General features: G+C 60.7%; 2 protein-coding genes across 2 annotated transcripts in view; one reads left to right on the top strand and one right to left on the bottom strand.

The window, feature by feature from the left end:
• Window positions 1-23,715, bottom strand: part of LOC106888583 (dedicator of cytokinesis protein 2-like) — a 79,289-nt gene that overhangs the window by 17,350 nt on the left and 38,224 nt on the right. The gene's annotated exons all lie outside the window — the stretch shown is intronic.
• On the top strand, window positions 11,010-20,844 carry LOC106890022 (protein FAM196B-like). The gene is made up of 3 exons (XM_014945562.1): window positions 11,010-12,896; window positions 16,756-16,830; window positions 20,466-20,844. The coding sequence occupies exons 1-3, from the start codon at window positions 11,377-11,379 to the stop codon at window positions 20,662-20,664; spliced, it is 1,794 nt and encodes a 597-aa protein (XP_014801048.1). The 5' UTR covers window positions 11,010-11,376; the 3' UTR covers window positions 20,665-20,844.

Genomic DNA, 23,715 nt, shown 5'->3' with positions numbered 1-23,715 from the left:
CCGCGGCGGTGCGGGGGAGCCCGGGGCAGTACGGGGAGCCGCGGCCAGGAGCCCGGCGCAGCGGCCCCGCGGGGTGCGCGGTGGCCGGCGGGGCCGGGGCAAGGGTGGCCGGGGTGGGTGCCAGGGGGGTGCGATCCGCGGTGCCCCTTCCTCCCCGCCGCCGGTGCGCGGTGCCCGGCCCCGAGCGGTCTCGGCTGCCCCAGGCGCCCCGTGCCGCCGGGGGTGGCGGCACTCCCCGGGTCCTGCCCTCCTCTGCCCCGCCGCCAAGCCGGAGCTGCCCGGGGAAGTGGCACCCCGCACCAAGGTGGCCGGTAGCACCCTGCACCGAGCCAAGCCGCTGGCTGCCATAGCAGGGGTCTCTGGGGGACAGGGCCATGGCGTGGTGCGCAGCCCAGGGAGATAAATCTGTGCTGAGAGCTGTTGTGTTAGAGGGGCCAGAGACCCGCGGGGGTCAGGCCCCCCTGTGCTGCTGCTCCGCTGCCCACTCCGCTTGCCCTGCTGTGCTACCCCGGCTCGCGGCACCTCCGCTTGCCCAGCAGCTCCGTGCAGGAGATGCGGGGAGGGAGCTGTGCTCTGGCAGCAGCCTGCCTGGCTCAGCCCGGCTGCCTGCCGCTCTGCTCCCCCTCGTTAGGAGACGTGTCCATCAGCCAGGGCTGTGTTTGGTTGACACACGCACACACGCGATCCCAGGGATGTCACTTTCTGTACCGCACGTTGCGCTGACGCCTGCCGAGGGTACGGCTGCTGGCGCTGGAGGGATTCAGCCCACGTTGCTCCCAGCGCCGTGCTCTGTGTTCAAGGCCTTTGTGTCTGCTGGTGGGGCTTCAGCAGCCGCTGAGGCAAGAGCCGAGCTGGGTCCAGCCCTCGCTGCTCCCTGTGAAATAGGAAGGCTCTCCATGGAGCTGTGTTTCCGCTCGGAGCACGAGGTGGACACGTATGAGTAATTGCCGGGACCCGGGCTTTGCCAGTGCGTGCCCGCATGGGGATGGTGGATGTCAGCCAGGCTGCCTGTGTGCTCCCAGAGGTGCAGAGGGCTCTTTGCCAGCTTGCAGCTCCCGGTGGTCTCGTCGCCTCCTGGGTGGCATGGGAGCGAGCCTCTTGGGAAAGCCGCGGCAAGCAGGGGGTGCTGGGGACTGCCGGCTGTGTTCCCTGCCTGCTGGTGCTGCCCGAGGAGAAGGGCTGGAGAAGCTGCTGGGGGAGTGACTCCAGGCAGAGCTGGGCTTGGGCTGGAAACGCCGTCCTTTCCCAGTGTGTCTCCCCTCTGCGGGAAGCATTCAGTCCTCCCAGTGCGCTCGGAGGAGTGGAGTGGATTTAAACGTGGAAGCTCCTTTAGACTGAGGTTATCTTCTTTATGAATTATAATTATTATAATTATTTAATAGTATGGTAGCATCCAGAGGCCACAAATAATTATTGGGTCTATTCTGTTCTGTAGTAACAATACTAATTCAGTCTTAACTGGTGCTTTTGGACAAGGTCTTTCTTGCATGTTTACGAAGTTGGTCTGTATCATCCTGGCTGTTTGGTGGGTGGGGAAACCGAGGTATACAGCAAAGAAAGACACTTGCTAATTCCTAAATTCCCCTGGTAGCCAGTGTTGTCTAAAGCGCATAAAGATAAAGGGGGGGGCGGCTGCTAGATGGCATTGGAAATCCACTTAAAGGCAGGAATTTGTATTCTGAAACGACATTCTCCCTCTCTGTGCTGGGAGGCTGCAGCCGCAGAGGCCTCCCGTGCTTGCTGCCAGGACTGCGGCCGGGCGAGCACCGGCGGGACGGGGGAGTGAGTGGGCACTGCCTGCACCCGGGGCCGAGCCCCCAGGATTCTGGACTGGGGCATGTAGGGTCGCCTCTGTGACAGGGGCACTGTGGTCGCCTCTGTGAACTGCTGGGCAGCGAAGCTTTTCTAGCTTTTTCCAGAAATGTGCTTTTGTGGACAGCTTGTGGCTTTCTAATAAGATTTCTGGCATGCGAAGGAGCACACGCAGTCCCAGTCTGTCAGGGCTCCCCGGCTCGGCCGGCTGCTCCGCTCGCTGGGGCGGTTTGACTCCAGATGGGTGCCTGAGCGCGCTTCTCCAAGAGGTGGGACTCTCCTCCCCAGGAAAGCAGGGAGCTGCAGGAAGTCTTGTGATGAGCTGCGTCTCCCGTGGCCGAAACTCTCTGGGCTGTGTCCTACTTCCCATGTCCTGTAATCACTGCAGGAATAGCCCATATCAGAGGTGGCAGCAGAACCTGTGTGCTTCACTGCTGGGCACTGGCTGAGTTCTCCTGCTCTCTGGGCCGGATCTCCGTATCGGGGGTTTTCCTGTGTCCTTGCAAGGCGTCTCCAGGACTCAGAGGAACGTGATATTGCCCACACCACAGTTGCTGGGAAGGAAGCAGCCAAACAAGGTGTTTGATTCCTCCTACAGTGGTCTCTTCTGTAGCCCCTAGGAAAGGTGCTGAACCGCAGTGTCCAGCAGCAGCTGCAGACCATGTGAGGGGTGCTCACCCGCTCTTCCGTGGAGGCGGCTGAGGGAAGACTTGGGACATGAAGCAAACTCCTCCTGACTTCATCCAGCTCCATATGGGCTGTCTGCCATGGTCTGCCTGTGTTCCCCTGGGTAGGTCACCCTACCTCTTCATGTATCATTTTAAATGGTGATATTAGTGCTCCTCTGCCTGGCAAAGAGAGGTGAGAAAGCAAGCAGGTAGCAGTAAGGACGGAGACACTACTGTCATGACAGCTGTATTAGCATCCATGGGAGACAGAGGGAATAATTTGGCTTCTGCAGGCTTCTGAAGGTTTTGTGCAAAGGCTTTGTACTTCACTGTGTCTCCTGACCACGTAAAGTCTTCATCTGACAGTGCAGTTGAAAGAGAGAGGAGTGATGCAAGTGAGAGTCGATGACCTCTGCATGCCAGGAAGAGGATGCTGTTGCTTCTTCCCCAGTTGATGGGATCCCTTCCATGGGATGTTAGCTGTGGTGAGGGTGGCCGGGAGCCTCAGGCAGCTCTGGAGAGGTGCCCACAGGGTGCCCAAGGGTACGGGTGCTGGTGCTCTGGAGGGGCAGGTGGCAGGGACTCTCTGCTCCAGCCGGGCAATGAGAGCCTTCTCCTGGGCCCTGTGGCTGGGAGAGTGACTAATTTTCCTGCAGAGCACTTCAGCCAGTGACCTAAATAGAGATGTGTGCGGATCCCTTGGCTCGTGTGAGCTGCTGCTTGCACGGGGCCCCGGCTGACACAGGGGAGGACCCGTGTGTCAGTGATGCTCCCCGGAGGTCCCGGATGATGCTCGCTGGGGTGCTGCGGAGCATGAGGCACCCAGGGCATCGCCCCAGTTGCAGTCCTTAGCCGGGCCAGCCTGGGTGTTTCTGGTGGAGCCCCACAGCGTTCATACAGAGCCTAAGACTTTGCCTTGAATGTTGCCAGGAGGGAGGAGGTCAAACGCTTCGGGTGTGGAGGGAGGCTGCGAGGATCGTCGGAGACACGGGGAGCTGGCCTTGGGGGACGCTGCCAGAGCTGGACTTGCTGAGCTCTGCAAAGCCTGGCCAGAGAAAGAACGTGTGTCCTCGCTGTGAACACACGAGGGCTGAACGCTGAGAAGGGAGGAGAGCTGTTCAAGCGGAAGCACTATATTGGCATGAGCACAGTCAGATATAAACTGGCTGCGATTAAGAGCTTGCAGGAAATTAGAAGGTCTATGAGCCTCTGAGCAGCCAGGCTCTGGAAGAGCCTCCAAGAGAACCATGAGGGTAGGCCATGAGCTGGCTTCATGGTGGAGCTTCCTCAGCAAGGAACCAGATTTCAGGTTTCCTAGCTGCCCAAGGAGATGCTTTTAGTTCTTCATCTTCAGGTCCCACAGATGCTCCAATCCGAGTACAAACGCATCAAGTCCTCTCGGAGCCAAAGCGGGATTAAGCTCTGCTGCTGAGTGATGTGTCGAGAACCTGGCTGCTGCCCGGTCCTCTGCTGAGAGCAAATGCCTCATCCTCTGGTGCCACCCCTCTCAGCACCAGTAGCACCTCTTTCCTCTCCAGAGATCAGGAAAACTGAAGGTTTTGTCCCAAGAGAAGCCGTTGTATCCAGTCAGTGGAGCTGGGTAATTAGCTGTTCTCTTCTGCAGTTCCAAAGAATATGACTTCCTCTCTCATAAATCTAATCTCCTGGCTTCCTGCGTCTTGAGAAGATTTATGTGTCTGCTCTGGTTTTCCCTCTGCCACAGACATTGCCAGGAGGACAAGGCGGAGGATGGGTGGAGAAAGGGTCAAAGCTGCCCAAAGTGGGCAGGGTTGTTCAAGGGTGTGGAGGGAAGCTGGACCCTTCATTGGTGCCTGCAGTCCTGCTGTTCGATGGCCATAGCAGGGGTTTGCCCAGCAGCCCCATCAGTCCCAGGCTGGTCTCTCCCACGGGACACTGATGTCCATTGAGGAAGAAGAACTGAGCTGGGCCTTGCTGCCCCACAGGAGGAGCAGCATCTCCAGCAGCACCTCTGCAGTATTTTTGGTGGATGCAGGTAGCTTTCCGGATAGGACAGTGAGAAACAGGGCTGTGTTCCTCTGAGGTCAACACTGCAGCCCATGAGAGATGAGTCTCAAGATACAAAACCAGAAGATTTAATGCTTCCATATCACAAAATTCACCATCAATCAGTAATGGCCAAAGAGGAGTGACCCAGTCATGGGGCCATTGGCTCTCCAGGGGGAGATTCACAAGCCCTTTACAGGCTGCAGGTAGGAGCTGACAGCACACCAGCAAAGCATGGGCTGGTCGTGCAGGGCCAGGTTTTGGATCTCACCATCCAAAGCAGCGTGGCAGGTTCATAGATCTGAAGGGGTCCAGGCTGGAGATGGCAGCTGGGATGCTCCGGCACTGCTTACAAATCCCAGTCATTCTGAGGAGTATTTGATGTTTGCGGGAAGTGGAGACAAGCTGAGGATCAGGTGGGAGACGGCACTTGGAGTTCAGTGGTGTCCATGGCCAGGTCATAGGAAGTGGTCCCTGATGCTTCCTCAGCTACTGGATTTATTCAGTGGAGGAGACAACATTTGCAACTGCGCTGAGCATCCAGCTGAAACAGAGAGCCCACTACTGAAGTGCTCATGTCATCTATTGCATTACAGTGGCGTCGTCTGGTTTTATCTATACATCATCCGATGTGACCTGCTGTCTCACCTTATTCATGCGCTTGTAGTTCCCATAAGAACTAGAGAGAAAAACACTCAGACCTTAAAAAAATTGCCGAGAAGGAGGATCCACTACTGAGCAAATCCTTTCCAAGCTGCTCTAGCACCGACTGGCTTCACTGTCCAAGGAAAGTCACTCCTCTGACTGCCCTGACCCCCGATTTTCAGCCGCCGGGTTTCACTGCACTTTGCCTGCTTGGCTGGAGCTGCCCAAGGCTCCCGCAGCAGAGAAGACCCCTCCTGCACAGCGTCTGCTCCGTGCTCCTCTCGCGGCTCTGTCTATTTCCTTCCTTGCCTTTCTCTCAGCCTTGGTATAATCCGCCCATTTTCTCCGTGCCAAGTTTTTTTCCCCTGTGAGGTCAGTGACAGTGCCCACGCGGGGCCCGCTGCCCCTCCACAGGACCTGGGCAGAAGCACGGCTAATTGGCGATGATCACTGGATGATTATGTCTTGAGACATGCTGGTTAGCCAGTTTTTAATCCATTTAATGCGTGCCACATTGCTTTCATATTATTCTGCTTTCTTCGTCAAAATGTCAAATGCCTCACAGAAATCCGAGTCTGCTCCATCGAGGCTTTTACCTTCATCGACCAAACTTGGAACCTCATCAAAACAGACGGCAAATTGGTTTGATGAGCCGTGTTCTCCATGGCCTTGTGCTGACTGGCATGGCTGGTACATGCTGCTGTCCTTCAGCTGTTACTAGTGAAGCTCCGAGCCTGTTCTCCCACTGCTGCTTCAGGCTGGTGGTCCCATGCCTCGGCCAGTGCTAGCCCACCAACCCTCTCCTGGCCCCCCTGTGCCAGGGCTCTGCTGCTGTCCTGTCCCACATGCTCAGGCTCTCCTGCGGCAGCTCTCCACAGATCCAGGGAGGACCTCAATGTCCCACAGGCGCAGAACCCAGCGGGGCACGCAAGAGAAGAGCACTGGGGCTCAGCCCCCCACCTCCTGCTTTGGTCTCAGGAGGTTGCACAGCCCCACTCACCAGCAGAGCACTGGCAGGACAGACAGGAGCCCGCTGGCAGGGCTGCCTGCTCCTCGTCATCGTCACTAGCAGGGATCTCCTGAGAGCCACCATGCTTGAGGACGAGCATCAGCCACGACACAGCCAGGACAGGTCTCCTTCAGCCATCCCCTCCCCTGCTGGACTCTGTCCCCGATCCCCATAGTCCCCTAGGACAGAGGAGCTATTGCAGCCCCGGGCTCCTGGCAAACCAGACCCTGGAACAGGCTGCTCTGGGTTCTGGACCTCAGAGTCCTTGTTTCTCAAGTGCTGCCCTCCTGACAGCTCTCAGCGCTGCAGGACTGGCCAGACCTATAGGTACCTTGTTCTGGGGTAGGGTGGCATTAGTAGGAGATGTCTCTACTTCTGCTCCTCCAGTCTGAACAGCCCAGGTCCCCATACTGGGGTGGTCAGCGGGGAGCATGGCTGAGTGCTGGATACACAGTGCATCCCCTGGGGTAGCCAAATACACGGCGGGTGTGTGAGTGTGTGGCCCCAGGAACGGGGAGCTGAGTGCCATTTCCCAGTAGATGTACTTGAGGATAGCAGCTGGAAAACGCTGGTGCAGCTGGGTGCTGGGTGCCTCTGCTTCCTGCACAGCCCCTTCCTGCTGGCCCTTTCCATGCATCCAAAATGTCCCTGGAGCCATGCTTCCAGACGGATCCATCAGCAGAGCAGTTTCCTTGGATCCAGCTGCAGTACAGGGGGAGCCCATCAGATACCACAGCCGCTGGGTTGCACTAGTCCTGATTCCATCCTACAGCTGGACCCATTGTCAGCACTGGAAGATGCAGGCACGCTGCAAACAGCGCCTGGATGCAGCACTAAATCTAACTCTACCGTAAAGCACACGCAGAGAGACGAGTGGGAGGGTCCTCGGTTTTGGTGTTTGACATCCTCCGAGCTGTTCCCAACTGGAGTTACTGCATGTATAATTAGCACTGGGGCTCAGCCCCCCACCTCCTGCTTTGGTCTCAGGAGGTTGCACAGCCCCACTCACCAGCAGAGCACTGGCAGGACAGACAGGAGCCCGCTGGCAGGGCTGCCTGCTCCTCGTCATCGTCACTAGCAGGGATCTCCTGAGAGCCACCATGCTTGAGGACGAGCATCAGCCACGACACAGCCAGGACAGGTCTCCTTCAGCCATCCCCTCCCCTGCTGGACTCTGTCCCCGATCCCCATAGTCCCCTAGGACAGAGGAGCTATTGCAGCCCCGGGCTCCTGGCAAACCAGACCCTGGAACAGGCTGCTCTGGGTTCTGGACCTCAGAGTCCTTGTTTCTCAAGTGCTGCCCTCCTGACAGCTCTCAGCGCTGCAGGACTGGCCAGACCTATAGGTACCTTGTTCTGGGGTAGGGTGGCATTAGTAGGAGATGTCTCTACTTCTGCTCCTCCAGTCTGAACAGCCCAGGTCCCCATACTGGGGTGGTCAGCGGGGAGCATGGCTGAGTGCTGGATACACAGTGCATCCCCTGGGGTAGCCAAATACACGGCGGGTGTGTGAGTGTGTGGCCCCAGGAACGGGGAGCTGAGTGCCATTTCCCAGTAGATGTACTTGAGGATAGCAGCTGGAAAACGCTGGTGCAGCTGGGTGCTGGGTGCCTCTGCTTCCTGCACAGCCCCTTCCTGCTGGCCCTTTCCATGCATCCAAAATGTCCCTGGAGCCATGCTTCCAGACGGATCCATCAGCAGAGCAGTTTCCTTGGATCCAGCTGCAGTACAGGGGGAGCCCATCAGATACCACAGCCGCTGGGTTGCACTAGTCCTGATTCCATCCTACAGCTGGACCCATTGTCAGCACTGGAAGATGCAGGCACGCTGCAAACAGCGCCTGGATGCAGCACTAAATCTAACTCTACCGTAAAGCACACGCAGAGAGACGAGTGGGAGGGTCCTCGGTTTTGGTGTTTGACATCCTCCGAGCTGTTCCCAACTGGAGTTACTGCATGTATAATTTATAGACTTTTTTCTTTGTCCTTGTGGTTTGTCTCGGAGGGTCCTCGGTTTTGGTGTTTGACATCCTCCGAGCTGTTCCCAACTGGAGTTACTGCATGTATAATTTATAGACTTTTTTCTTTGTCCTTGTGGTTGATCTCTCCAGCGGTGCGGTTCGGGAGGCAGAGGGTGCCTCGGCGGAGGCCTCGCTGACTGACAGCCTCGCCTTTGCTGCGTAGGCAGTGGAACGGCCTCGTCTCACTCTGCCGTCGGCCGTGGCTCAGCAAGGTCCCTGCTGCTGGCTCATGGGGGCTGCATCTGCACTCGGACGGTGCCAGTGGCGCTCCTGCCCCGTGCTCGGCTGTTGGAGTGGCTCCTGGCACTCTCTGCCCCATGCCCATTAGCGCTCTCGTTAAGGGAACCTCTGGAGCAGGCTGGTCATGTGCAGGCTGCCCTCTGGGAGCACTCAGCCCGGCTGCACTGGTCCCAAGTTGTGCTCAGGAGGCCAGTCCAGGGCAGAGATGTGCCAGCTGGCCCTGCTCGGAATGTGCCTCCCTGGCACGGACGCGGCCAGGGATGCTGAAGCAGGACCTGGATGGGGGTGCTGAGCTCTGGGCACTGGCCATTGCTGTGTCCGCGAGGGGAGGTGACTCCATGGCTGCGGCAGAGTCTTGGGCAGGGGCTTGCACTGTGGCCCCTCACCATCCTGTCAGGCTCTGCCCTGTCCCGTGCCCCGGTCCAGGCACCCGCTGTCAGGCATGAATGTGGGGCTGCTCCTCCTGGACTCGCACGCAGCCTGTGGTGAGTGCGGGGCACGGGGGCAGGCAGCGCTGGCTCCATCCCCGAGCCAGCTCTCTCCTCTGCCTGTTGCTGTCCATACTAACGAGGTGCCCCATCCCTCCGCTGTTTCTCCGTCGCGTCCTGTCTCACAAACATCTCCCGGTGTCTGGGCACGGCTCCAAGCTCGGGAAAGGAAAGCGTCGGGCGGCTGGGCGGCGCGTGGAGCAGCATCCCGACTAACGCCGTGCGGGGGGCGCAGAGGCACCGGGGTGTGTGGTGCCAGGGCAGAGGCCGGAGGGGACTGCGTGAGCCCCCAGCCACCGACCTGGGGCAGCACCGGGAACCGGTGCGCCCAGCACTTGAGAAGTTTGCTCGTTACCAGCACTGGGTGACTCCAGGCCACTGCGCTGAGTCAGCAGCTTCGTTACAGCAGGAGCAAGGCAAGACAGCGAGGGGAGCTGGGGGGGTTGGCCAGGGCTGCGTGTCTGTCTGTGACGAGGGCAGGAGGGCTGTGGAGCACGCAAAGGCTCCGTCTCGGTGCGCTGAAGAGGGTGCAGGGGCACCGGGGGAGCAGTGGGCTGTGGTCCGGAGCAGGGGACACCAGTGCCAATCACGGGGATGCGGGACATGGCGTAGTGTGAGGATGTGAGTCTGTGCCACGGGTAGCCCTCATTGCTCTGCTCCTTGCCACAGGTGCCTCTGGGTGTTTGCAGACCTCAAATGCTGGGAGACTGAAGTGCCAGGTGAAGCAGTGCCACTGCCTGTCGGGGCTGATGTTGCCATCTCTCCTGCCCTGTCCTTGGTGCTGGTTCCCGAAAGGAGCCATTAGTCTCCTCTGCTCCCTGGGGGCATCCTGGGCAGGGGTCCTGGTGTGCACCCCATGCTCTGCAGTGGCATATGTCCTGGCAGCCGGTGACCAGGATGGGAGAGGCAGAGCAATGTGGGCATGGGGACTTGGTGCTGGTGTGGGGGGTGTATGGCCAGGACAGGGCTGCAGAGGGAGGTTTGCTCTGCCTGCGTCGGGAGGAGGAGACCTGCATAGTTGTGTGTGAGTGATGGCAGGGATGGGGACATGGCTGGGTGCGATTCCCACTGTGTGAGAGCCCCTGCTCAGGGGCAGCCCCCCCGGGTCCTGCCCCTCTGCCCCCTGGGAAGCACTGCTGGTGTCAGGGACGTGTCCCCAGGCAGGAGCTGTGGCCTCGGTCCTGCAGCCAGGGGCCGGTGGTGGCCCTGCAAGCGAGAGCTGTGCACGTGAGGCAGAGTGGGCAGAGAACTGCAGTTGGGCAGGCTGCCTGGGGCAGCGCCATGGCAGAAGGTACGATGCCCCATGGAGACCTCTATCTCCAGGGGCAGGGAGCAATCCCCCGGTCTCACCAAAATCGCTGTCTTAGCCACAATGCCTGTTCTCCATCACGGCTCATTCTCACTTGCCCGAGGTGGCCCGCTGTCCCCATGCCGCGGTCTTACCCTGTGCCCACGGAGCTGGTTACCCCACGCCAGCAGCTCAGATAGCCCTCCCACACCTCTGGTGGGTGGCACGTGCAGGACAGGTCCCCTGTGCCCAGTCCAGTCATCCCCCACACAAGACGGGTCCTCTGTGCCCAGTCCAGCCATGTTCCACGCAGGACGGGTCCCGTGTGCCCAGTGCAGCCCTGCCCCACACACAGCAGGTCCCGACCTCGCTCCAGCCATGCCCCACACAGGTTGGGAACCCCACACCTTGTCCAGCAGACCCAGTGCCCTGCATATAGCAGATGCCCCATGTCCATCTGACCCACACAAGAGCCCCCCCCATGCCTGCCCCACACCTGCCCTCCCACTGCCAGTGCCCCATGAACGCGAGTCACCAGCCCCAGTGAGGCAGAGCTATTTTTAACAGCTGCTTCCACTTGATTTGAGCTGTGAACTTGTAACGTGTTTATGCTAAAGGGGTTTCTTTTTTTCCTTCTCTCTTTGTGCTGAAGAGGCAGCGCCGGAGATCAAAGCTTGTCTCTTTGCATTTTGTGATGGTGGGGCTGGGAGGGAGCGGGCAGAGGCCAGCGGCCCCATGGGGGACACTCCCGTCCTTGGGGGGCTGCAGCAGCGGGGACGGGGCTCACCCACCTCTCTCTGTCCCCGCAGGTCTGCGCCCCCCAGGAGCCATGGGCAGGGACAGACGGCCCCAGGCAGCCCACGGCGAGCGGCGCTGAGCCCGGGTGGACGGCGGCGGGACCATGGGCTGCCGGCATCGTTGGGGAGGCATGGCAGCGGGCAGGGCCGTCGGGGCAGTGTGCTGGGGGCTGTAGGGCCAGGCGGCGGGCAGCATGCTCAGCAGCCCCTCGCCCACCTCCCACGCAGCAGCATCCCCTCTCCACGGTGGCATGGGATGAGGCCGCCCACCGCCCCGGGCAGCTCCGGGGACGGGTGCAGCCCAGGGCTCCGGCCACCGGTGCTCAGCCCCCCGTGCCCCGCCGCAGCGCCCCGCCGCAGGGCAGCGGCCCCGGGGTCCTGAGCCATGGTCAGCCGCGAGCCCCATCCCGGCCCGGCCCCCGCCGGCGAGGGCGGCCAGGAGAAAGCCATGACGGTGCGCTCGGTGCTGCTCAACCGCGACTCCCCTGACATCGAGAGCCGCCTCAAGCGCCGGCGCAACCGCACGCAGCAGGTCCGCTTCAAGGACCTGGTGGAGGGCAGCGCGGAGCAGGCGGCCAGCCCCACACCAGGGCCCACGGCCACCCACGGCCCCAACACCCCACGTGCCTCACCGCCCCCCAGGGATGCCCCTGAGCCGGCGGCTCTCTGTGCCTCCCGGCGGAGCTGGCCCCAGGCCCAGCCGGGCTCGCTGACGCTGCCCATGCCCAGGAAGGCGTGCATGAGCACCGCCATCCAGACCTCCCCCAGCCTCCAGAAGCCCTTCCAGGCCTCCCAGCCCCGCAGCAAGAGCGTCTGCGACGTGGCCGGGGACGTGGTGCTGCCCGCCGCCGCGGGGAGTGCCTGGTGCCCAGGGGTGACCGTGCCCACTGGTACCAGCCGGGCTGTGCCCCCACGGGCACCCAGCAGCCTCCCCGTGCATGACCATGCCGCGGCCCTCGCCCAGCACGCCGTGGTGTGCCGTGTGCCACCACCGCCACCACCGCCCAGGGATCCCTGTCCCCCTTATCCGGGCACAGCCGGCTGCCCTGCTGCCCGCTGCACCTCCCCGGCGCAGAGCTGCGTCCCTGATCCTTGTCCACCACCCCCTGCCTGTGCCCGGCTCCGCGGGAACCCCGGGGGCAGCCGTGGGGCTCCCCCACGCCCAGCCTCCGTGCCCTGCGGTCAGCCCCGGCCGCCCACTGAGCCGCGGGGGCTCGGCCGGAGCGACTCGGAGCGGAGCCTGCCCCGTGGGCACCCACCGCCCCAGCCCTTGCCGTACCGCCAGCAGACCATCCCCGCCACGGACACCCCCGGCCTCCGCCAGCCAGCTCAGGGCAACCCCCCGTGGGACCCCCCGCCACCCCAGCACCAGCTCTGCGGCACGCCGTGGGGGGGGCCCTGCTGCACCTCGCCAGCCCCCATCCCACCAGCACCAGGCTGGCACGGCTCTGCCGCCACCCTGCCGGAGAAGACACCAGCTGCGCTCGGCCATCCAGACCCCCACAGTGTCTGCAGCCGGCTACGTGCTGCTGAGCCTGGGCATGGCTGGGCAGGACCAGAGGGGCCCAGGGACCCGCTGCCCCCAGCCCCCCAGGGCCCCAGTGTAGGGACACAACCGGCCGGGCGGGCACCAGAGGTCCCCTGGCACGGGCAGCCCTGCCTCACCACCGAGCAGTCGGAGACACTGCGCCACGTCCAGGACCTTCTGCAGCTGGTGGTGGCAGCCAAAGGGGACGAGGACGCCCGGACATCTCAGGGAGAGGGCCCCCGGGGGCCCAGGGAGCAGGGGGACCTGCAGTCCCAGCTGCAGTCCCTGGAAGGGGTGCTGGAGACCAGCCAACAAACCATCCGGGTGCTGCTGGACGTCATCCAGGACCTGGAGAAGAAGGAGGCCCAGCGGGACGGGTGAGCAGCCGGGGATGGAGGCGGGGACCGGGGGGGGGCTGATGTCTCTTGGGGGACTATGGATGGGTGGCCCTGCCAGAGATTTGGGTGCTGCCACCTCCTAGATGCGTTTCCCTCTGAGGAACTTGGAGCTGCTGTCCATGCTCATGCGACACCATGTCTTGATGTGATATCTCACCCACCCCAGCTTGTTCTGTATGTACCCAGGGTACCCTCCCCGTGCCCAGGGAAAGGGTGCAGGGGAGGGGGGTGAGGGGAGCTGGGCCCCCTGCTCAGCTCTGATGCAGCTGACCTGCCCATTGGTTACTGGGAGCAGAGCTCTGGGACGTCGCATCCCAGCTGCAAGCTCAGCCCAGCCATGGTGGATGCCTCGGGGACAACTGCCATTCCCCAGGGACAGCCCCCCTGCCATGCCCTGGGGATAGCCTCAGCCTCTCTATTTCTCACAACTGCTTTCAGCCCCATCCTTTGAGTTACCAAAGGCGCACATTTGGCGGCCAGTGACTGATGTGTCTGTGCCCCGAGGAGGTGCCCATGCACCCCTGTCCTGCACAGGACCTGCTCCACGGGCCATGGGGCAGGGCATCTCCTGGGCCAATTTTTCTTGGCCTCCCTGGTAGATTTGCCAAATGGAGCATTAGTCCTTGATGGCCCAGAGCTGAGACCTCCCAAACTCATCTCACACAAGGACCACCAACCTCCCTGGAGATGTGAGGAGCTGCTGCCTGGCACCCTTCTGTAAAACCTGCTGGGGTATATTCCCCACTCCCTGAGACTGCCAGCTCCCATGAGGGGAGACGTGGGGACAGCCTGGGGCACTGAGACAGGAGAGCTCAGTTTGGCAGCTCGTTAGTTTGGCCTCACAGGTGGAGAGGCGCTCAGCCTGGCAGGGACATCGAGCTAGGTGTGTGCCGCGGTGGTGTTGGTGTGTCTGACTTGGCATGCAATTTTGGGGAGGCAGGGTGGCACATGGGAGGAGATCTGGACCTGCCAGATGGGCAGCTCCTGGTAGTCCTGGCCCTGGTGCCTGTGCATGTGTTTAATTGTTTTATCTAAACCAAATGACTGCTAAGTACCTCCTTCCAGTTAGGAGCAATAGAGGTGGCATGGATCCCACAGAGGGTTAGTAAGAGCGTGCGAGCCCACGTTTCAGGAGCACCATGCTCCCTCCCTGGCACAGGCTGCCTGGCCATGGGTGCAGCCCGTGCGTGCCCATCCTGGCCGGGAGTTGCCAGCAGCCCTGGGGTGCCGGATCCCACGGGCCCTTCCCTGTGCTCTGAGCACCCGTTCCCTCTGGTCGTGCAGGAGCTGCCTGCCCTGCTCAGCTTTGTGTGTGCCCTGGCCGCTCCTGCCCCAGCACAGCACGGGTGACCACACAGGAGGAGAGCAGAGCGTGGGCTGGGGTTTGGCCCTGTTTGCCCCAAAGGAGAAGCAGCAGCAGCAGCTCAGCACAGCCTGGCTCCCTGGGGAGCCCAGCACCCTGCCTGCACTCTTGCACTGAAAAAAGTGGCTTGTAGTGGCTGAAGCACTGGAGGTCCCCCTCCAGGGATGGGGTCCTGGGTTCACTCCCCCTGTGATCTCTGCTGCTGCTGCTGGGCATCAGCGTGCAGCCTCCTGCACAGCCCACTTGCCCCTCACCTGCCGGGGTTGCCCAGGGGTCTGTTGCCCCCAGGGGCTATGTGGTTGCTCAGAAGAGAAAGGCCAGGGAGTGACTCCCCCAGCTTGCGATGCTGCCCTCTGGGGTGCCCATAGACCCCCAGCCGTGCCAAGCCTCGTCCCTGCAGGGTACGACGAGCGTAAGTGCAGAGCGGTGCCCGTTGAGAGGGCAAGTTTGCTCCCGCGATCAGGATTGAGTTTGTCTGCTTGGGAAGCTGATTTAGCTTCACTGCGGGCAGCTTAATTAAGATCTCGGCTCCATATACGGTTGCAGTCAAATGAGCAAACAAGATGCCCGGAGACATAAGGAATGGGGTAGGAAATCATGTAAAAAAAAATATCCTCGTGTCCTGATGCTGAGGAACAGCCTGGCCTCATTTGGCACGGGTCAGCGTCCTGCAGGCGCGCGGTGGCTCCAAGGCACCCGTCGTGTACCAAAGCAGTGCCACCACCCCTCATGCCACTCACAGGGTCCAGATATCTCCTGCTGGCGATATACCACACCAAACACCTATCTCGGGATTAGATCTCCTCCTGGCAGAGAGGCGCAGTTTATACAACGTTAGATACTCCCCCCACACACATACATATGTATCTTTTATATATATAAATAAATATATATATATACACATGATCTAATTTATGTGCCAAGAGTATAATCCCAATTGTAATATATAATTTGGCGCATTAAAAGACCTAGTTTTCGAGGACTGAGAACAATCATGATCAAGGTCGAGTAACAGGAGGAAGATTTAAACAGGAAAATGTGACTGGTATGTGGGACAGGGGATGTTTTCTGAGCTTTTCCCGAAAAGCCATAGCCTGCACTGCTTAAGAAGGAGAATGGAGATGTGGAGACAGAGTCCACAAGGATGACCAAAAGCATTTGGTAGGGTCCTTTCTTTGCAGCTCTGAGAGCAAGCGGAGTTGGGGCACCACCAGTGGGTGGGGGTCTGTGGGCAGCTCCCTGGCACAGCCCTGGCACCCTGGGGGCTCGGGAGGGTGGCGGAGCCAAAGGCACAGAAGCTCTGTTCAGAGAAGCTGCAGAGCAAGGAGAGGGACATCAGCGATATTTGCTTGGTGATATGGTTTAGTGATGGTTTTTGTCAGTGTGAGGTTAACAGTTGGACTTGATGATCTGCAAGGTCCCTTCCGACCTAGACAATTCTGTGATCAGTGGACCATTTCCCCAGGCAGGTGGTGGCTCTCCTGCTGGCAGCCAAAACCAGGGCTGGCAATGGCATGTGGACACTGCCAAGCTCAGTGGAGCATCGGGCTGGCGCTGGGGCCAGGCAAGAGGTTCTCTGTTAGTCCCCGGTGCCCCACGGCTGCTGGTCTCTGGGATGCCAGGACTCTGCAGCTGGTGGACACCCCCAGGGTGGCAGCTGGCATGTGCTGCTGGCAGGCAGTGGGGACACTGGGGATGCTCACTCTGCATGGGGGGACTGGAGCACAGAGCTGGTCCCAGGAAGCAGGGCAGGCAGCCGGTGTTCACCCAGCAGGGCAGCACGGTGTGTGCTCCCTGAGCAGGGTGCAGCTGGCCTGGGGATGCATCAGCACCAGCAGCAGAAACATTCGGGGTACAGATACCTTCTGTAGAGATCGAGGGGGAGGGCTTCTTTGGGGCTGAGCTGAGCTTTGGGACTTGTTGGCTTAATTTGAGTTCCATGCACCTTCCCTGGAGGAGGATGCTTCTCCGGTATGAAAGCATCAAAAAGCATAAATGCTGAGTTTAGCGTAGGCTGGTGATTATTCTGGAGCATCTCCCCCTGCCCATCTGTCAGGGCACTGCTGTCTGCCACGAGTGCCCCCGCACAGACCTTACGCTGCCCACAGTCTTGCTCCCTCTGTGCCACCATGTGTGGGGAGATGCATGGCAGCCTGGGGTGGCCACGGGAATAAGGTATGGCTCTGGGATGGAGATGAAAGGAGATATGAAGGATCTGGGGCTTCTGCTATGCCTGTCTCTGGTTTGCAACCACCTGAGAAATCTGCGGAGCTGAAAGGCATCGCACTTGGCCTAGCATCAAATGGCACCTCTCAGGAGGAGAGAAGCTGGATCACAGGGAGGAGAGGAACTGGGTGGAAGTTCCTGGCTGCTGGAGTACGAACTCAAGATGCAGATGAGGGGCCTGGGGGTGGCTGGGGAGGCACAGGCAGACCGAGAACGGTCCAGACTCACAGCACTTATGCTCTGTCACAGGCGACACTCATACCGGACAGGGCAAGACATCGCCAACTGCGGGACCTGCCGGGACTGTGCCTGCATCATCTACAGGTAAGAGCCAGCTTTGGCACCCTGCACATTCCTGGGGGGCTTCTGCTCTTCTCCATCCCTCAGATTCCTAATTTGGCTACGAGGCAGAGGTGTGAGGGAGTTGCAAGTCTTCTCTCCTGGGGACCATGCTGAGGGATGGAGGGGACATGCCCACCTGTGCTCCATCTCCTGTCCCCATGACAAGGTGGATGCTCAGAGCACCCTGACCCACGAGGTGCTGCAGGGTCTCACCTGCAGGAGTGAGATAGGGCTTACGGGCTGCTCCCCTCCAGCTGCACTGGGGCATGGCCAGCCCTGGCCCCACACCTGGCTGGGCTCACTGGGCCAGCCAAGGAGCCGTTCAGGCACACCGGTGCCAGCTCTTCCCCTGGAGTGCTGCTGGTGCTCCTGGCACAGGTGCAGGCACCTCACCACCCTGCAGCCAACTCCTACTACATGTCAAAAGGCCAGAGCAGGGTCCTAGTGTTACTTGGTCTGAATCTGGTTGCTTTATCTCTGCGGAGAGCAGCTCCCACTCCCAGGAGTAGCTGGGGTGATTTTCACAAAGGACAGCTGACTGGCTGCAGCTGGAAGGAAAGCTGCTCCAGTTCAATGGCAGAGCATTTATCTTCTGTAAAAGCAATGTATCGGGGAAAGCCTCATTAGGGGCTGGTGGGTGGGTTTGCTCGCTGGCTCGCTCGGAGTCCAGGCGGCATCTCTTTGTCCCTGTGCCAGCTTCGCACAGAGGCTACAGAGGGGCTGCTGGTCGTGCAGGGGGTTCCTGCCCCTTGCTGGGTCAGGGACCATGGGGTATCGGCTCTGCTTCCCTGGCGTCAGCTTTGGGTCAGGGCATGGAAGCACTTTCTTCCAACGCCCTCTCTCCTCAGAGCCCATTTGGTCTCAAGGAAAGGCTTCCCACATCCTCCCAGTGTAGGCAGTGGTGTGGCTGGGACCCTCTCCCCATCAGCCCTGTGGGAACTCGAGAAGTTGCAGTTTTGCCCAAATCTTTGCCTGCCCCTCCAAGCCTCTGTGGGTGCCCATTTGCCCCTCTGGCCGCGCAGCCTGCCATCTCTCTGTGCATGTGCAGGCAGCTGGCCCAGGCGTGTTCTCATTTTGCTACTAATTAGGCTTACTCCGCTAGCACTCGGGAGTGCGGGATGCAGCGTGCAGGGCTGGCACTGAGCAGCACTTCGTAGTGCACGCACGGGGCAGTTCAGCCACTGCTGTGCTTTTGTGAGCCCCTGTGTGAGGGACAGACAAACTGTCCCCGGGACACCTCCGGGCTGGGGGGGGGGCCAGCTCTGGCCCCCATTGTACATCGGTGTCCCCTGTACCGGCTGCCCTGCGCACCCATGCCACCGCTGCAGTGCTGCATCCATCTCTCTTGTTCTCTGCTTATTTACACCACAAACTCCCCCGCTGTAGCTCGTGGGGGACTTCAGTGCTAATTGGGTCTGACGAGCCTGTCTCCACGTGGCACTGCGGCGGGGAGAGATGTCACATCTAGGGGAGGTGGCTCCCTGTAATTGCCAGGCTCCCGCTGGGGACTCCCTCTGGGCTTCGCTGCCATCCGTGTGATGGGAGCAGGCTCCGGTGGGACACGGGGTGGGGGGAACGGGGGCAGCACCAAGAGCAGAGTGCACAGGGTGCCAGGATCGCCCACAGTGGGGAGCGGACCTGCCCGCCTGTGTCCTGTTCCAGGGGCAGCTGTGCACCCCCATAGCAGCCCCATGACCTTCCTCTGTGCTGGGGAGTTGGGGTCCCTCCCCATGCTGCCCCCCCTGCTAAGGGGCTCTCTGCCACCACTCACCCTTTATCCTAGAAATACCTGGGGACAGTCAATGTCCTCGCAGGGCGAGGTGACGGGAGGTGAGAGGAGGTGACAGAAGGTGTCAACGTGCTGCGGGGAGGCTTGTGGGCGCTTCCTGTGTATGGGGTGGCCGTGCCACGTGCGTGGTCCCAGGCACACACCACAGCACCTTGCTGATGCGATGGGACATGGCTGGTGTGAGGAGATCAGAGCGCTTTCCATGTGAGGAAGCATCATGGCACGTGGCCGCCAGCAGCCAGCCTGTGCACTGCGGGGTGCTGCGGGGACACCGGAGGGCTCCAGCACTTGCAGGAAACCTGAGGACTGGGGGGAGGTGGGGGGCACAGCTCCCCCTTACCTACCCAGATCCAGGGTGCCCTAATTCTTGTATCACTAGAGGTGTGACAGGCAGCAGCACGGCCCTTGCATGCCTGTGCCACCTCCTGATGCTGCAGCTGCCCTCAGCCCATGGGGCTGGATGCAGTGCTGGTGGTGGCAGCAGCAGCGGGACAAGGGGCCCTGACCCCAGGGACATGCTCTCCAGGCTCACCGGGGTCCCAGAGACCCTGGGCTTGCCTCCCTCCCATCAGCACTGGTCCCCAGCTAGGGTGGTTTTCCAGGTCCCTGACCAGGACAGGTCATGAACAAGGTCTCGGCATGTGTTATTCTGAGCTAGAAGGGACCCTGCAGCTCTGGGGGATTGGAGCAGCACCACCAGCAGCTGTGTCCTGACAGGGGAGCATGTCGCAGTCTGGCAGCAGGGGATGGTAGTGAGGGAAGCGTGCTGCTGTGGCTGGCAACTACAGGGTGCCTGGCATGTCCAGAGCCGTCCTCTGCCCTCCCCACCACGCTGGGAGCAGGGCTGCCTTGCCGAGGATGGCCAGCGCTTGCCCCTGCAGCAGTGCCACTGGTCATTAACAGGCACTGCCGCTGATGGCCTGGTCAGGGTAGAGGAGCCACTGCACTCCTGAGCTGGGGCATCTGCTTGATGCCTGAGTGCCACCTAAGTGCCACCAGCACAGTGTGCCAGGAACATGTCCCTGGCACTTCAGGAGGCCTCTTGCAAGCAGATCAGCTTCTCAGGAGGGACTTGAGATGTTTGTCCTCATTTAGGGGGAAGGAGCTCTGGGGAGCGGGTGGAACAGAGGAAAAAGCAGTGTCAAGCCCAAGAGAGAAGCAGAAGCAGCACCAGGCTTTGAGGCTGGATAAGAAAGAAGGGGCAGGGGCAGGAGGGGACAGGGGGTGCAGCTGAAGGTAACCCATACCACAGTACCCCTTGCCACCAGGTCGGGGGCTGTTTGTCAGTCTGTCCCTCTGGAAGGAGAGGTCCCTTGGGTGCTCCAGCGCAGCAGGTTTAGCTGTGTGGTGCCACATGCCCAGTTGCAGACCACACTGCCACAGGCGGGATGGCTGTTTGGGACAGATCCGGCACCAACCCCATAACTTACAGCCTCTGAGAGTAAAGGTGGTGGGCAGGAGCTGTTTGAAGGGCATGCCAGCAGGACATCCCCTCACAGGGGCGCACAGTGACCCCAGGAAGTCTGCCCACCGGGAAATGCCAGGAGCCCTGGAGAAAGAAAGCTTCCAGAGAAATGTCCAAAAGGCCACTCTGCACCACGGGCTCCCAGACGGCCACTGAAGGCAGGCTGGTCCCCTGCCATGCGTGCAGTCCTGGTGCAGCAACCTCCAGAGCACAGCGGTGCTGAGGTCCTGTGGACACCAGGGGCTGGGTGTCCTGGGGACGTGAGGTCCCCAGGGACTTGTAGGGGGATGAGGAGCCACGGCAGGTGGGGGGGGGGCATGGTGAGTGATGCCCCTCTAACAGCATCCCCTTCCACGCCCACAGCGTGGAGCACGATTTCCGGCAGCAGGAGGGACGCTTCCAGCGAGTGCTGAGCCATATTGAGGGCGACACAACGCCGAGCTCCCCCGCGGCGGTGGCGGGGGCTGTCCTGCCGCCCAGGCAGGAGCCATCGCCGGTGACGAAGCTGCCTGCCAAGCTGGACACAAAGAAATCCAGGCGCAAATGCTTCTGGTTCCTGTGAGCCAGCCGTGCCCAGCAGGCCGGGAGCACGGGGGCACCATCCCAGCACTGACCCCCTGCCCACATCTCCTTCCTCCTCTCCCTCCCTCTGACGGTAGGGTTTGGGTAGCACCAGCTTTTATATTTTTAACCGTTCAGTTTAATGTATTGAAGCCCCTGTGTAAATAAGGCGAGGGGAACAACGGCTGTATTTAATGAGAATTCAATAAATTCTACGGAGACGCTATTTTTGTTACATCCTCTCCCACCTGTGCGCTTCTGTTCTGGATGAGGATAAGGAGGGGGTTGGCGGCCATTCTCCTATATGGGCTGTGGTGTTTGCCCAGCCCCAGGCACCCACAGCCCCTCAGCAAGAGCGGTCTCAGGCCCTCGTCTGCCTTAGGGCTCCCCAAAGGCCACCTGCCCCAGCTGAAATCAGTGCCTGTCCCTGTGCCCCATAGTGTGGACTGCTTGCCCGTCCCCCCGGATGCTGCCTGCAGGTTAACCAGGAGCACCGAGGATTTCTCCTGCACCCCCAGAGACAGTGGAAAATGGTCAGAGTCTCTGAGAGAGTGACGGGTCCCCGAGACCTCCCAGGGTGGAGGGCAGGCTACATGGGGGTTCTGGGGAACATGGCTCTCCTTCCAACAAGCATCTCCAAGTGAGGCTAGGGGGCCGGGGGCTGAACCCTGCACAGCCTGCCTGTACCCGGGGATGCCACAGAAGTGGGAGCCGCTTGTGGCTGTGGGGGCTAGAAATTCCCTCTCCCGCTTTGCAGCTGGCTGGCAGGGCCTTCCTGGCTGCAGGATGCACTGGCTAATTACAGGGAGACTGAAATTAGCAGCTCAAATATTCCAGCCTCTGCAAGGCTGCCCACGAGAAGGGAAATTCAGCGTCAGTTTAATGAGGGTCCCGGATCAAAGTGGCCGGCGGCAGCAGTGGGCGGTGAACATACTCCGAGCACAGTGCTTTAAGTGCTCCCCACATTCCCCCTAGCCCACGGGGATGCACCGTGCCCTCACCACCCCTCATCAGTGTGGAGCCACAGGGCAAGTGCTCCCTGGAGCCCGGGGCCAGGCGATGCCACGTGCACCCTGCACCGGGGCTCTCGCCTCAGCCTCCCCCCGCAGCAGGAGCAGTCACAGCTCTCCCAGCAGGGCCACCAGCCTTGGAGAGGAGGACATTGCCCAGCCTCCTCCGGGAAGCACATGGCACCCCAGCCTGCAGCAAGCGGCTGTCACAGACACAGGGGTTGGTCCAGTGAGGGGGAGCAGAGGACAGGAAGGTCTGGCCACCACCTCTCTAGTTGGTGCCATACTCCACAGTGCTCCCAGAGCAGAACACTCCCACATGCAGGAGCCATCACAATGTTAAACCCCATGCCTTGTGCCGGGGACCCATCTGGTGCTTGTGGGGCTGGAGGGGGGGCAGTGGTCCCGAGGAGTCCCAGCTGCTCAGCTGTGGGAGATACTGCAGTGCCCAGCACTGGTCCCGCTCAACAGGGTGCTGGCAAGCACATGGGTCTCTGGTCCCCCCAGACCTTCCTGGCAGCCACAGCTACTGGAGCAGCCTGGGCTGAGGGGCCTTGGACCCCACGGCGAAAGCAGGGGCTGCAGCAGCAGTATGGAAATCATGAACACACCGGGAAAGCTGCCAGACAGCACTTCTGGAGCGCAGCAGGGCCAGCACGTGGGAGTGAGACACAGGCAAAGGATTGCTCCCCTTCTCCCACACTGTGTATGGGGCCACGCTTCAGCACCCGGCATCCCTCCTCGCCTCTGTCACAGCCTGGCAGAGCATGCCCAACAGCTCTTTTTTGCTCTTGCTTCCTCTGGCACTGAATTACGCAGCCTGGGAACAAAGGCTAAAGCAAGATGATACCAAATGCAACCCCGTACGCATCTCCTGCCTGACTCACATGTGAATCATACTCCAACGCCGAGAGCCTGCGGTGCCCGCCCGGCACAGCCCCACCACTGCAGCTTTCGGCAGCAGAGCCAGGGGTGCATCTGGCACAGTGGCACTGCCTGGCTGCGAGGCCACTGTGCCTGGGAACTGCAACAGCCATCGGCTTGGCCAGTAAAGCCACCCCAGGACAGCAGAGCTGCTGTTGGGAAACGTCACCATGGGGCTACATCACCAGGGCTGCACTGGCTGAGTGGGTAAGGGAGGAGGGCAGGCTGAGCCAGGAGCTGGAGGAGAGGTCTCGCACCACCCCTGTCCCCCAGGGGTACAAGAACGGGTCACTGGGCAGGAAGCAGCAATGCTGGTGCCTCAGCACATCGGCGGAAGTAATTGCAGCACCTGGGATGCTCACAGACCAGGGTGGCCTCATCCGCTGGAGACCATGGGCAGGACCAGTGAGGATAAAGGCCCTGTCCTGCCCGCTGGCTTTATTGCCTCAGTTTAGTTCAGTCTTTATAAATGAGAACAAAGAACAGGACGACAAAACTGCAGCCTTCTCCCAAGATGGCTCGAGCAAAGGGCTGAGCTGCCACTCCAGATGCCCACACCCCCCCAAGCACGGCACAGCACGGCGCTTCCTCACGGCACAGCACTTCTCTACTGCTGCACAGCCCTACCACTCGCTCCGGGCCCGCGGAACGCAGTCAGACCTAGCTCCTCACCCACACTCGTGACCCAGAGCAGCTTGTCAGGCCCACTCCTTGCTGCCGGCCGAGCACACTGGGTCTGCCACCACATCCACATCAGAGTGCCCATGAACCCACACTGGCCACAGCTCTGTTTCCCCCTCCTTCGTGATTAAATCATTGCACCCAGTGCAGCTGCTCTGCAGGAAGCTTTGGCTGAGCAGCTCTCTGACCTGCCTACGTCTCCCATCAGAGGAGGGTGTCCCAGCACATTCCTCCCATGTGTTCTTGGAATGTAAAACTGCAACAGTTCACCAGGTCCAGTCACTAATTTTCTGGAGAATACTCCCCAAACCCCTCATCTGCTTCCAAAATTGGCTTCGTGCATCACAAACACCCTGCCTGCTCCTTCCAATGTACCCTTTACTCCAGAACTGCATGGCTGCCCCTCTCTTTTTTGGGCTTTCTCATGCATCCTCCTG

The sequence above is a fragment of the Calidris pugnax genome, unplaced genomic scaffold (genome assembly GCF_001431845.1).
Source record: "Calidris pugnax isolate Ruff unplaced genomic scaffold, ASM143184v1 scaffold15, whole genome shotgun sequence".
Lineage (NCBI taxonomy): Eukaryota > Metazoa > Chordata > Aves > Charadriiformes > Scolopacidae > Calidris > Calidris pugnax.
Note: the sequence above shows the minus strand (reverse complement) of the source record. Positions and strands in the feature narration are given on the sequence as shown.